Genomic DNA, 14959 nt, shown 5'->3' on the forward strand with positions numbered 1-14959 from the left:
ATATAACATAGTTCTTTACACTGTACAACAGCCTATCGAACTCTCAAAAATTTCTCCTTGGTGTAGTATCCACACTGGTGAACCACTAGCTATCTCACATGCTTTCAAATATGCTCAACAATATCAAAATACACACATAGCCATATGCTCTGATTCACTTTCCTCTATACACTCTATTAATACTATATCCACCAACCGTCCTATCATCCAAGATATTCATGACACATATCAGCTTCTTATAAACCAAAATACAACTATCACTCTGATATGGGTATCTTCCCATATTGGTATTAGTGGTAACGAGAAAGCTGATTGCCTTGCCAAAAAAGCCGCATCATCCACGGACACCATTATCAATATACAAATTTGCAACGATCTCAAAGCTAGACTGAAGAAGCTTAATCTATCCACCTGGCAGATTCACTGGAATAATGTTACTTCAGCGCTGCATGAAATTAAATATCAGTGAACCTTCTTACCTATCCCAGTTTATCTCGAAAAAGTATGGCAATGATACGGAGATTGCGTATAGGACATACTTGTCTAACTCATGGCTACCTGATGACATCATTTCCACAACCAAAATGTTAGCACTGCAATACGACTCTCCGAATCAGGCATATACTTATCAAATGCCCTTTTGATGCCAAAATACGCCAACAGCTCGATATCAGTACCAACTACAAAGAGGTGCTAAACAGCACAGACCAAATCAACAAGGTTATCAAATTCCTCGAGAAAAGTCAACTCCTCAACAAAATATAAATGTTATTTTACAAGTTTTTATTATTTTCTCTGTATGTTAAATGTTAACTACATTATTTTGTAATTTATATGATATTACCATGTAAATCGTAACTCGTGCTAATGACCATAGATGTCACATGCACGTTAATTAAAAAAAAATTACCTTTTTCTTGGGCTGGGTCATTTTCCATTAAGACTGTCTGGCGTTTTTTTTTTAAGGATTTTTTGCAATATTTTTTTTAAGGGGAGCACGCCCATCGCTACAATTTTCAATTCTGGGGAGCGGGAAGATTTCTATAGGGACCTTCTACCCTCAGCTCAATTTTTGTGCGCTAAAGACTACCCCTCACCTTTCTCATTCTGAGATAGGATTTTCTGACTATATGTTTACTGTTCTATACTTTGAGACGTTTCTTGGTACTTATGATACCCGGCTATCGGCGTCAGTGAGTATCCAAAGGTCTAGAATCAGCCTTTTTACTCTCTTCCTCTCTCAACCGGGCTTGGGATCGTCTACGGCGGAGTTTAACAGTAAGATAACCCCTTTAAAAGAAAATTAGATTTTTAAATTGCTTTTAAGGCAGAAATCAAAAGGTTTTTAATTGCTAAGTGGTTTCTTTCCAATATTCACAATTTACCACAGTTGCTTTGTATGTTTTGCTGCCGTTTCCAACCATGTACTGTGTGTAAAACAACTACAATACAAAAATACCGCAACAGATTGGATGCCAAAATCAGAATTCAACTTGCTTATATTAAGCCGATTGTTATGTAGTTGATGAGGAATAAAAAACAATTTGATGCCTCCGATCAAAAGAAACTTAGTTTTATCATTTACAGTTCCTATTCATTTTATTAGACTCATGTAGCAAATTCTAGTTTTCTGTATTTTATAATCAATTATAATTATAACTATGTTAGCTGTAAGTAAGAAACATATCACAAATGATAGTAGTAATCTTTTTGCATATTTATTGAAAAAAAAAACGTAAATTATTACAATATTTTACTAAAATGATTCTTTCTATCAACTGAACCTTGTTGGTAATTATTTTCTTGGCTAACTCTCTTTTTAGTCGCTCCCAGACATTTTCAATCGGGTTTATGTCTGGTGAATTGCCGGGCCATGGTAAGAGCGGAATTTTTTGTTCTAACAAAATTTTTTTAATAGTTTCAACCATATGGTAAGGTGTACTATCCTACATAAATATTGATAATATATCCTACATATAATGTTCATCTAAGTGAACATACTTTCCGAGCGATTGAAATAAAAAAAACTGAAATTTTTATGGTGAGTCTAAAAAACTTACTCCGTAAGTCATATTGTATATATCTTTGTTTGTATTACTATTAATAAATAATACACATATTACTAGTTTCGCTGATTTTAATTTAGGGCTTTAGGGTGTAAGATTTCGTTACAAAACTAGTTTTTTAATAAAGCTCCGCCACCAAAAAAGTTTAAAAACCGCTGATCTATATTATCATGTTTCTAGTTCTAACTTTTTATCATGTTAATTTATTCTGTTTATTCGCAATATAAATGATACACTTTATCTATTTTTCAGATTGACTTGTTCGCTGTAGAGATATATAACGGTCACATATACGTTCATATTGATCTAGGATCCGGTCCATCGAAGCAAAGAGGATCGAGGAGGAGAATCGACGATGGAAATTGGCACGAATTCACTTTCAGACGAACCGGAAGGGACTCCAGGATAACGGTAGATGGACTTCACACAGATTTCAAGACTGTCGGTAAGTGCAACTTAATTGGCTATCTCAAATCGGTTTAACTGATATTCTGTGATGTAGTTATGTGTGTATTAAATTTTTGTTTAGTCCAAGATCAAACAGTTTCGAAAACTAGATACTTAAGCTTCGATAGGTATTTTACTTCAGTATAGGATTTGAACTGTTATTTATATTAAGATAGGAGATATTGAAGAGGTAATAATTAAGAATGAAGAGGTATTAACAAAGCAATTAATATTATTTCTTTTACCTAATTTTTTTTTACCTTATCTATTTCTGATCATAGGGTCGTTTAGTGTGCTTAAAACTATTTCTGGATGACAAGACATGTTTTTTTGCTGTAAGCCACCTGCAATAATATAAAAATTGTTTTGTATTAAGTCACAAACAATTTAATTTAATTTAAAGTGACCGCAATGCAGCCTACAGTCAATATAGTATGTTCTATATACACTCATTTTGGAAAATTTTGGTCAAATTCAAAGTATTTCAGTTTTTTTATTTTTAGCCCTATTTTGATGATTTTGTTGGCACACTGTGTAAAAAGTTATAAGTTTTAATTTAGTGCAGTGAGTTTTTTAATAAAATTTTGTGTCTTTCTTTTATGTAAAAATATGAATTGGTTTATTTTTAGGAGCGAAACGACTTTGCCACCCACAACTTACGACTTTTCCTATTATTACCATTATCTTTTGTATTAATTTGTAATACGACGATGGGGGCTTTAGTGACTGATATCGAAGAAATTTCATATTGACATCCCAGAAGCCCTGTATTTAAATAATGATTAAAAGCAACGACATGATCTTGCTTTTAGTGAACAATGATAACAATAACAAAACATAAAAAACAACTTAAATGTAACCTAACCTAAGCACGCAAATAACAAAGAAAAACTACTAAAAAATAACTTAATATTTTGTATTGCCTACCCTAGCTTCTACAACTGCCTGTACACGTCGGCTCATGCTGTCTATGAGGTAGCGAATATCATCTTGCTGAATATTTTGCCATTCCTCTTCTAGAGCCAAGCTTAGTTCGTTAATTGAGGCTGGTGCGACCTCTAATATTTTTACCAAGCATGTCCCAAACGTGGTCTATTTGGTTCAGATCTAGCGAACACGCTGGCCAGTTCATTCAGTTACCAGCTGAAGTCTGTTTGAAGAGGTTTACTCTCCGGACGCTGGAACTCACTTAGGGCATGGGTGTATGTTACCTAAAGTAAAATTTAATTAAATAATAAACATCAAATATTAATAACAAAATTTTGTACAATCTTTGTTAACCTTATGTATTTTAAAGGGTTTTTACCCTAATATTTTGGTGGCTCAGGCATGTTAACCTGCATTTTTAACCTGATGATGGAATTATTATTCCGAAAACGTTCGTGTTATTTGATGTAGCCTTTGTAAGGGTTTTTTAAATATACCCATTTACAAATATTTAACCTCTTTTTTTTTGGTTCATTTTATTAATACCAACTTTCCCTAAATATTGCGTGACACACATTGCAGAGTGGGGTCGCGCAGTATCCTGCATTAATAGAAAATTATCGCCGATATATTGAGAAAAGAGTACTTCGTGATTCGCTAAAATTTCCTCAATATACCGGTGTGCAGTCAATGAACCCTCAATAAATACCAATTCAGTATGCGCCTCACGGGATATTCCTGCCCATACCATCACCGAACCCCCTCCATGGCGCGGGGACTGAAAGCGCACTCTGCAAATCTCTATCCAGTTCGACGCCATACTCGTTTTCTCCCATCTGATAAGTGAAGACAGTATCTCAACTCATCCGTAAAAAGAACATTACTCCATTGTCCTAAATTCCAATGTAAATATTCCCTCGAAAATTGTAGTCTAGCCACTCTGTAACGTGGAAGTAATTTGGACCCAGTTGCTGGTCTGCAACTTTGCAAACCAAATTCATGTCATCTTCGACGAACTGTAAATACACTTACATTATTGCCTTGAACCTCTTGAGCGATCATTTAAAGCGGTCGTTTTGCGCTTCCTGCCACTTCCCGCTTTACGCTTGTTTGTTCCAGTTCGTATAAAACGTGCCACTACCCTTTGGATGGTAGAGCGATGAGTGTGTAGTACTCTAGCCACATATTCATAAGTTCGTCCATCTTCAACCATAGCAACGGCTTTCGCACAATCTTCGACACTAAGAACCATAATTAATCGTAGGTAAACAAAATGTAAGTGTCAATATGACATAATGATAACAGTCACCAAAGCCACCTTGTCGTATTAAAAATAACTCCAAAATAATCATAATTAAAAAAGTCCTAAATTGTGGGTGGCAATTTCATTTGGCTCTAAAAAATGAACCAAGGTATATTTTGACATGAAACAAAAAACACAATGCTTAGGAGACATGGTTGCAACCGACAAATAAAGTTTTACAAAAATTCGCAAACGGAATTATTCCACAGAATGTTTTAAAGCTATGATAATAAAACCACATTTTAATTAAACTCTTTCAATAAGTCAAATATAACATTTTATAAAAAACTGACTATACCAAATCAAAATATTTATAAATTTATACACAGTGGGCTAAAAAAATCATCAAAGTAGGGCTAAAATTTAAAAAATTTAAATACTTTGAATTTGACCAAAGTTTTCTCCGTTGCGTTTTTTTGCATCCGAGTCTATATTTTTTTATTTTTACTTACAAAAATTTATTTTATTTTTTATTTATAAATTTACCTACGACATAGTTTCGGTTTTAAATAAAACACACTCACTAAAATGATTTAGTCGTTATTGTTTACAAAATTATCGTCATCTTCGTTATCGTCATTGCTGTCGTCGCCGTTAATTTTTATTATAATTGAGCTTATTTCGCTTATTTGATTTCCACAAATCCACCAATCCCCAATTATTTTTCGCACTTGAAAATACATTTCCTCCATACTTCTGGAGTTAAAATTAAACGTGCGTTTCGCAAATTTTCCCAAACTGCTTCGTCAGTAACCATTAGTCTCAACATTGTTGTCATAATATTGTGTTATTCCCCATATCAATTTGATGGGATTAATCTCGCCGCGGTATTGTGAAAGACATAAAACTTGATATCGTAATAATTCAGGTTTTAATACATGCTGTGCAATCGGTATACATTCATTTATCAACCATTCTTTAATTTTGTCTTTATTCCACACATTTGTTGGACTATTGTTTAAAATTTCGGAACGGTAAGGCGCATTGTCTAAAAAAATAACGCTGGGCTCACTTAATCCAGGGAGAAGTTGTTCACGCAATCATTTACAAACATTTTCATTTTTTTATTGTATGCTTATTCTAATAGTTTATATATGCATATATATATATATATATATATATATATATATATATATATATATATATATATATATATATATATAGTATTTAAAACCTATGTTATATAAGACTTGCCATAATTGCCAATGTCATCAAATTACCTCTCTTTTAATTTAAAGAAAATTAAATCTGCATCAGTGCAACTCGTTACCAATGCTGATGATATCAATATTTTTGAGTGAACAAAAAAACGCTGTAGGAGTAGCATATGTAGCGGTAAAGAATCAGCTACAAAAATGGGTTTAACCTTTATCCGGGCAACACATTTTACTTACGTAACCGGGCAACTCGGTTCCGTTAGGCCGACCACTGTTCTTGAATTTAATATTCATATTTACCCACATATTTCTAATATTCTTTTTTTTTTATTAAAGTTAAATTTAAATTGTCTTCTTCTTCTGCTAGTGCCTATCCTCTATGGATGTTGGCTACCACAATGGCCCATCGTATTTTATTAGCAGCTGTTCGAAATAGGTCTGTGGTGGTCATACCTGTCCACTGTCTCAAATTCTTAAGCCAGGATATTCGGCGGCATCCTGGTCCTCTATTTCCTTCTAATATCAATAGTAGGATTCTGTATTTATTTTCATTTCTCAATATATGTCCGAAGTATGCTAACTTTCTTTCTTTAATGGATTCTAAGACTTCAGGTTTTTTTGTAAACGTTGCATTACTGCGTCGTTAGTTATATGATGTACATACAGATTGAACGAATTTAAAACGGAACATACGAAATCAATGTATTTCGGCTCAACTCCGCTCTAGGTGGTTGGCCAACAAAAGGTTGTCAAATAATTATATTATAAAAATCCAATACTTCAGCGGGCTGCTGGATTCTGAATTCATTCAAGAACAAATCAAAACTCCACCCAAATAGGTTGCCTAGAATCACTGAAAAAACTAGACTACACAAGCAGTTATTATGCTGTCAAACCACTTATCGCTTCCTTATAGTCCAAGAGATAGAGCCGAAATTTTGAACTGATCAGTAATATGACATTTCTCTATTGGAATATATTCATTGTAACTGGGTTAATACTTTGCCTTACAGGCGGACGCCCCTCGTGGTACAAGGGGTGGCTATACAGGGATGAAGTTGTAATTTTTTTCGGAAAAATTAACGATCGATAATATGGCTGAAAATTTGCCCAGAGTAAGATCTTGGTATAACTAGACGAAATCCCAAAGGGCGGACGCGAGAGTGGATACATAAGGGGTGGCGGACAGGGGTGAAGTTGCAATTTTTTGGGGAAAAATTAATAAGTAAGTATAATATAAGTAATATGTCCGCCATTTTCACGGATCATTATTTAGCCCCTAAAAACTCTAAATCCAAAAGGGCGGACAGCTGGGTTGGTACATAGAGCCATAAAACGGGGTCAAATGTACCACTTGCCTGCGCATTTTAGGTCTCGGTAACAATTTTCAAACTGATTTTATTATGATATTTTTATACCGATTGATTTGAAAATTTGTATGCTCACTTCTGTTACTATTCTGAGAAGCGTCAAGTAGAGTTCTCCTCAAAATTTTCCAAAAAAATTTCCGTAAATGAAAATTTTCGTAATTTTTAAAGGTAAAATCTAATTTGTAGAATCCTTTCGATTTTCTGTATGTTTTTTTTTACAAACTAAAGTCATATTTACTTTACAAATCACATTTTTTTCTTAAATATAAATATTTTACGAATTAATTTTTAATTGAATAAATGTTTGATATTTGATATTTTATTAAATTAAAGTAATTTTATTATGTCAACTATTAAATATTTTTAGTATAACAAATAGTAATTTTACTTATTTTTTATTACAATAAAAAGGTTTTTAAATTTATATTGAATAAATAATGGTTGTTCAGATATAAGAAAAATTTGATTTATTATTATATTAATAATCAAATACAAAATATATTATTTCTATTTATCAATAGGTAAAATACAATTTGTAGAATTCCTTTAACATTTTACAAATAATTATTAATAAAAATCAATTTAATAGTGGAATTATCAATTTTTTAAGTTTTGAAATTTACTTTGTAGATATTTTCAATATTTTTTTTAACTTTTAAATTGATTGAATTTTTTTTTCATTAGTTAATTATAATTTTACAAATTCTGTTTGGACATTAATTTTGCATCATTATTGTTTTAAAATATTAAAATAATAATGATGCGCGTTCCATTTAGACCAGTAATTCTAGACGCATGCGCTAAATGTAATAAGTATCAAGATGCTTTTATCCAACTTGGTGAAACTGACTTCGATTGTAATGAAGTTTTTGAAACCTTAGAAACTTTTATATGTCACTTATATGGAACAGGACTGACGAGAACAATTCCAAAAAGAAAAGTAAACGATGTCAGAGTTTCACTATTTAACCGGCAGTATAAGTTGCATGATGTGAACGAGCCTTAATAAAAAAACTAAAAAATTTCGATGCTTCAAGCTTACCACCATGTCAAGATGAATTACACCAACATCTACTGCAAGCTCATTATATTTCAAATATTTGGACAAATGCTCATAAAAAAGTACCAACAGAATTGATTGTTGAAGAACATGGTTGGGAGTTTGAAGATGAAACATATAAATTCAAATGGTTTAGTGGACCTCAGATGCCAGAATCAGTTCGAGAAGTAGTGATTGAAAATGAAGCAGATAATGAATGTGATATTATTGAAAGTGAAAGTGACGAAGATGATGAATGTGATGACATCAATGAAAGTGAGAAAAATGACGAAATTTTTAAAGTTTTTCTAAATTTTTTTTTCTTATCGGAAAAATCGTTTGAAAATTTTTGGAAAAAAATCATGGTATAACTGACAGAAAATCGAAAGGATTCTACAAATTAGATTTTACCTCAAAAAATTACGAAAATTTTCATTTACGGAAATTTTTTTGGAAATTTTTGTAGAAAACTCTTCTTTTTCTTCTTCTGGTTCCTATCCGTTTCGGATGTTGGAAATCATATTGGCAATCATGACCTTGCTCGCTGCGGCTCGAAACAGCTCCGTTGAGGTTTTCTTAAACCATGTTCTTAAATTCCGCAGCCATGATATTCTCCTTCTACCGGGTCCTCGCTTACCTTTCTACTTGACGCTTTTCAGAATAGTAACAGAAGTGAGCATACAAATTTTTAAATCAATCGGTATAAAAATATCATAATAAAATCAGTTTGAAAATTGTTACCGAGACCTAAAATTGACCCCGTTTTATGGCTCTCTGTACCAACCCAGCTGTCCGCTCTTTTGGATTTAGAGTTTTTAGGGGCTAAATAATGAGCCATGAAAATGGCGGACATATTACTTATCGTTAATTTTTCCCCAAAAAATTGCAATTTCACCCCTGTCCGCCACCCCTTATGTATCCACTCTCTCGTCCGCCCTTTGGGATTTCGTCTAGTTATACCAAGATCTTACTCTGGGCAAATTTTCAGCCATATTATCGATCGTTAATTTTTCCGAAAAAAATTACAACTTCATCCCTGTATAACCACCCCCTGTACCACGAGGGGCGTCCGCCTGTAAGGCAAAGTCTTAACCCAGTTACAATGAATATATTCCAATAGAGAAATGTCATATTACTGATAATTCCAAAATTTCGGCTCTATCTCTCCGACTATTAGGCAAGCTCCTCTTTCCTTTAAAGGAGACAGATAGTTGAACGATATTTTATACAATGTCTATCACTGGGTATGGATTTATTTTTGTCCAAGTTTTATATTGGTCCACTATTTCAAATGCAGTTCAAACAGAAATATATTAAATTGTATGTTCCGTTTTAAATTCGTTCAATCATGACATTCTGAGCATGCGACGATAGCACCACATATCGAAAGAGTGCAACCGTCTACCAGACGCATCAGTGAGTGTCCATGCCTCTGCTCCATACATAAGAACAGAAAACACATAACAATTAAGGATTTTGAGTCGGAGATGTAAGTTCAAGGTTAATTACTAGGTTAATTTATTTTGCCTAGGCCGTTTTTTATGTTTTTTCTTAATTCTTTTGTAGGATGTCTATATCAAAGATCCTGTTGTTGTTCCGTTGGTCCTTACCTCTTGGGGCCTACACATTGAGGCGATTTGCAGCGTTTGTCGACTAATTACAGCTACGAACTATCCTCTGTTGGTTTGTTTATTATTCTCGCTGGAAAAAGATGTCCAATTATTATACATTTAAATTTATTCTAAATACAGAAATACAGAATCCATCCACATACATTGCAGGTCTCTTCTTCTTAGAGTGCCATATCCCTACGGAACGTCGGCGACTACCATGCTTATAATATTTTTATACTGATCTCGGTCTTGCGCTACGTGTAGCAATTGGTCCGCTGTCAAACCTGTCCACTGCCGCAAATTCCTCAACCAAGAGAGTTTCTTCCGTCCTATCCATTTCTTTCCTTCGATTTTACCGTTAAGAATTAGCCGAAGGAACTCATATCTTGGTCCTCTGATTATATGTCCAAGATATTCTAGTTTACGCCTCTTAATAATATTTAATAGAGTTCGTTGATGTCCCATTCTTCGAAGAACTTCTTCCTTTCTGGTTCTGCTAGTCCATGGAATTTTTAGTATCCTTCGATACAACCACATCTCAAACGCCTCGATTTTATTCATGATATCGGCGTTTAAAGTCCAAGTTTCACATCCATACAAAAGTACAGACCACACGTAACATCTTGTAAACTTTTCACGGATTTCCAAATTTAATGAGGTATTGGATAATAGAGGCTTGAATTTTTGAAATGAGTTTCTTGCCTGTTCAATTCTACATCGAATTTCGAAGGATGGATCTAGATTTTGGGTAATCCAACATCCAAGGTATTTGTATCTCTGAACTCTCTGCAGCGGTTGTTGGTTTAATATCAGTTGGGTTGCGCCGATATCCACTTTACTGGTCACCATGTATTTAGTTTTATCGATATTTATCGACAGTCCCCAATTTGTGCATTCCATGTCAACTCTATTGATTAGCTCCTGCAGATCGTCGATGTTTTCAGCTAGAATCACAGTATCGTCGGCGTACCGTATATTGTTAATTATTTCTCCTCCTATGATAATTCCTTTTTGATCTTTTAAAGCTTCCCTAAATTACCCTAAGTTACCATAATAACTACCTGCAATGTATGGGGATGGATTCTGTATTTAGGATTAACTTAAATGCATAATAATTATGCTTTGGAGATTTAAAAAGTGCTTATGACAGGGTGAAGCGAAATGACATCTTAAATTTATTACAAGCTGAACAAATAGACCATCAGATAATAAGGACAATTAATGAAATTAACAAGAACAATAAGACCAGAGTTATAATGCCAACAGGGAAAACAGAATGCATAGAACTAAAAGGAGGAATCCGCCAAGGAGACTCGCTCAGCCCATTGTTATTCAATATTGGATGAATCAAATAATCCACGAAGTAAGAAAATGACACGGATAGTACATGGGAGCGCATAAAATCACGATACTATGCTATGCCGATGATGCAGTACTAATTGCTGATAACGAAGATGACCTAAAAAGGCAGCTCTACACCTTCAATATCCTAGCAAACAAACTTAATATAAGAATATTAGTAGAAAAAACTAAATGTATAGTGATCAGTAAAGAGCCGCGTAGATGCAAACTAGAAATAGACGGCAAAATTGTAGAACAAGTAATGAAATTCAATTACCTAGGAGTAGAGATCACTAGTGACATGGATATAAGAACAGAGACCACAAGGCAAGCATCAAAAGCGGCAAGAGTAAGTGGTTGCCTCCGAGAAACCATATGAAGAAACAAATATCTGACCACGAAAAGCAAAATGAAAGTATACAAGACAACAGTAAGACCAATGCTAACATATGCAGCAGAGACAAGGACCGATACAAGAAAGACGAAACAACAAATTAACAATATCGAAATGAAAGTATTAAGATCAATAGCGGGCATATCATTAAGGAACAGACAAACCAACAGAAGTATACGCGAACAATGCAAAATTCAAAATATTAACAGGTGGATAAAAAAAAACTAGAACGAACCTGTAAACCGAATGGGACCAGATAGATTAGCGAACATCTGTAAAAACAACAAGCCGTATAGCAGAGGACCCGTTGGAAGACCGCCAAAAAGGTGGAAAGATAATGGACAGTCAACAACGACTGAAACAGAATAAGAAGCAGACAAACACTAGTAATCCTAGTCGCGTGAAGAAGAAGCATAATAATTGGACATCTTTTGCCAAATTGTCTCTCTGGGGTTTACAAAAATCTTAAACTACTCACTTAAATCTATTATGCTCTCATAAACAGGTCTATACAAGGGAATTTCATAATTATAAAATTGCTTTAAACCTCAAATCCTGTAATCTTATTCTAAAGTAATATAAAATTTAAAGTAAGCTTTCCGCAAGCCTCAAACTTCTATACGTAATATAAAAATATAAAACACCTTGAGCATTAAAACCAAAAACGTGCCGGAAGATGTTTTAGAACAGGCGAATAGGAGAATAACGGCCCTTAAAACTGTAATATTAAGTTGATTTAGCGGCATATTCTGCATACTGTAAAGATGAGTAGTAGTGGGACTGAGATTTTGAATAAGTCATTAGCATAGAAGATAAAGCTCGTTCTTCGGGGAGTATTAAATTAGAAATATTCTCCGAAATGTCTATGTAAAACGTGCAGAGATATGATTCTTGAATGCATACTTATTTGTTCTGGCCGCACACAACTCCGATATTAAAAGAAATTAAACTTAAATATGTTTAAAAAGATTTATCACCAAAAGATATTTATGTTAAAGAAAAATTCAAATTTTAATGTACGTTCACGTTTTTAAACGACTATAGGTGGCAGTATTTTTTTTTAAAGATGACGGACGAAATAGGGATGTCGTTTGTTGACATTGTAATTTTGATAGGGAATTTTAAAAGACCCCTAATTGAAGGGCAAGCAATTTTAGATTCCAACCATATTATTGCTTGTGGTATATTATCATGTAGTGGGAAAACCGTAGTGATACAAACATTGTGCCTTCAAACGAGAAATTTGAGAGGAGTACCCCACCAAATACAAGTGAAAATTCAAGTGATTTTTTTTAATTATTTTAAGAAAAGAATTAGATACTACTCTGTTTAAAATATTCTTGGAAAAGACACTCAAACCATGGAGGAGAAAGTGCGAAGGAATGGGCATACCAGTAAGAGACGAATACCTATACACCTTAAGTTTTGCCGACGATCAAGTAGTCATCGCACAAGATGAAGAAGATCTCAGCTTTATGCTCAGAAAACTAGAAGAAGAATATAAAAACAACGGAATGGAAATAAACTTAGAGAAAACCGAATACCTAACAACAGAAAACAAGGATATGAGAAACCTAGAGATAGACGAGGGAAGACAAATAAATGGAACAGATAAATTCAAGTATTTAGGAACCATAATATCGAACCAGGGAACAACAGAAGAAGATATAAACAATAGACTGAGACAAACAAGAAACTGTATAAGACAACTAAACTCAGTGTTGTGGGATAAGAACATTACGATAAAGACAAAAAAGAGAATATATAATACCCTGACAAGAAGTATCCTGACATATGGGTCCGAAAACTGGACAATAAACAAGAGAAATAGAGGTAGAATAAGAGCAGTAGAAATGGAGTTCCTGAGGAGAAGCTGTAGACTTACAAAAAGAGACAGAATTGAAAACGCAGAGATTAAGCGGAGAATGGGAGTGCAATCAGACATAATCGACTATATAGAGGAGAAGAGACTATCCTGGTACGGCCACGTCAGAAGAGCGGACAGAGGACGCTGGATAAATAAAATCACAGAATGGAGCCCGATTGAAAGAAGAAAGAGAGGAAGACCCCGAAGGTCATTCAGAGATGAAATCGACGAGGCTATGAAGAAAAGAACCCTGCGAGATGGAGACTGGAATGACAGGGAAAATTGGAGAAAACGGTTGAGTGAAGGAAGACAGTGAAAACTGTGGAAATCCTTAGTAGTAGTAGTAGAATTAGATACGTGAATAGCAAAACGAGCAGATACTAAGATATTGAAGATATTACTCTTCGGAGCAGAAGATTTAGAATTAAGTCTGACTTTAAAAAGTGTGGTTTGTATACATCCAGACTTAAAGTTCTATAAAGAAGAAATGCTTCAGATATAGGTCACAGTATTATTGGCAACACTAAAATTCTATCAGTCTTTGCAGATACATGGGCTACTGACATAGTACTAGAATATGATTTGCCTATATTTTATACAAATAATGTTGAAGTAAGCTACAGTTATTCTGTTGAAATGTGTTTAGCTACGCTAAACCAAACTGGAGAAGCGTATAAAAACATGAGGCGACTGAGAGTGAGTGACTGGAACGACTTGTTACCATTTATTTACATATAGTAAAAATAAAAACCCAAATTGGCCACTTAAAGTCAATCAATTGTAGAATTCCAATTTTAATACTACATATATTAAACTACACAACATACTACAACAATTCATGGGAAAAAGTAGTTGCTTTAAAAGAAATGAAAAGATAATTCAAAGTAAAGTTGAACATTTACGAATTCTTATCTCTTGTGATGTACCATGGGTGGCAGTGAATGTCGATGGAATTGTTTCAGGAAAATGTGTAGAAATAAACTTTTTTAATAATAATAGTCTCCCGTTTTATACCGCTCGCGGCTTTGGGAGTATAGCAGGGTAGTCTGCTATATCTAGGGCCTACGGTATACAAGGAAGGTAACATGGCCAGTGCTACGCTTCAACCGCCTATTATTACCCCTGGTTTTACCCAAGGTACTCATTTTATTCAGGCTGAGTCGACCTGGGGCCTATAGACATTTTTAAAAATGTCTAGTTATTCTTACCGGCGGTAGGATTCGAACTCCGGACCACCGGCATGCGAGGAAAGCATCCTACCGCTTGCGCTACGCAGGCCCATAAACTTTTTTACCTTCACTTAATACAGATGGGGTCAATTGGATAGCCTTCTCGTCTGTGCTGATTTTTAGTGAGTGATCCCGCTGTAACTCTGGACTATTTCGGATGGCTTCTAAAACTGCACTAATTGCTGTACCTGTGTTAATTTCGATAT

The 14959-nt window shown here is 34.2% G+C and overlaps 1 protein-coding gene across 1 annotated transcript in view; it reads left to right on the forward strand.

Annotated features, from left to right (window-relative positions):
- LOC140449240 (neurexin 1-like) overlaps positions 1-14959 on the forward strand; it is a 412155-nt gene that overhangs the window by 253648 nt on the left and 143548 nt on the right. The window contains exon 8 of the mRNA XM_072542432.1: positions 2319-2511. Within this exon, the coding sequence (XP_072398533.1) occupies positions 2319-2511 (193 nt within the window). The remainder of the gene's footprint in view (positions 1-2318; positions 2512-14959) is intronic.

The sequence above is a fragment of the Diabrotica undecimpunctata genome, chromosome 8, assembly GCF_040954645.1.
Source record: "Diabrotica undecimpunctata isolate CICGRU chromosome 8, icDiaUnde3, whole genome shotgun sequence".
NCBI lineage: Eukaryota > Metazoa > Arthropoda > Insecta > Coleoptera > Chrysomelidae > Diabrotica > Diabrotica undecimpunctata.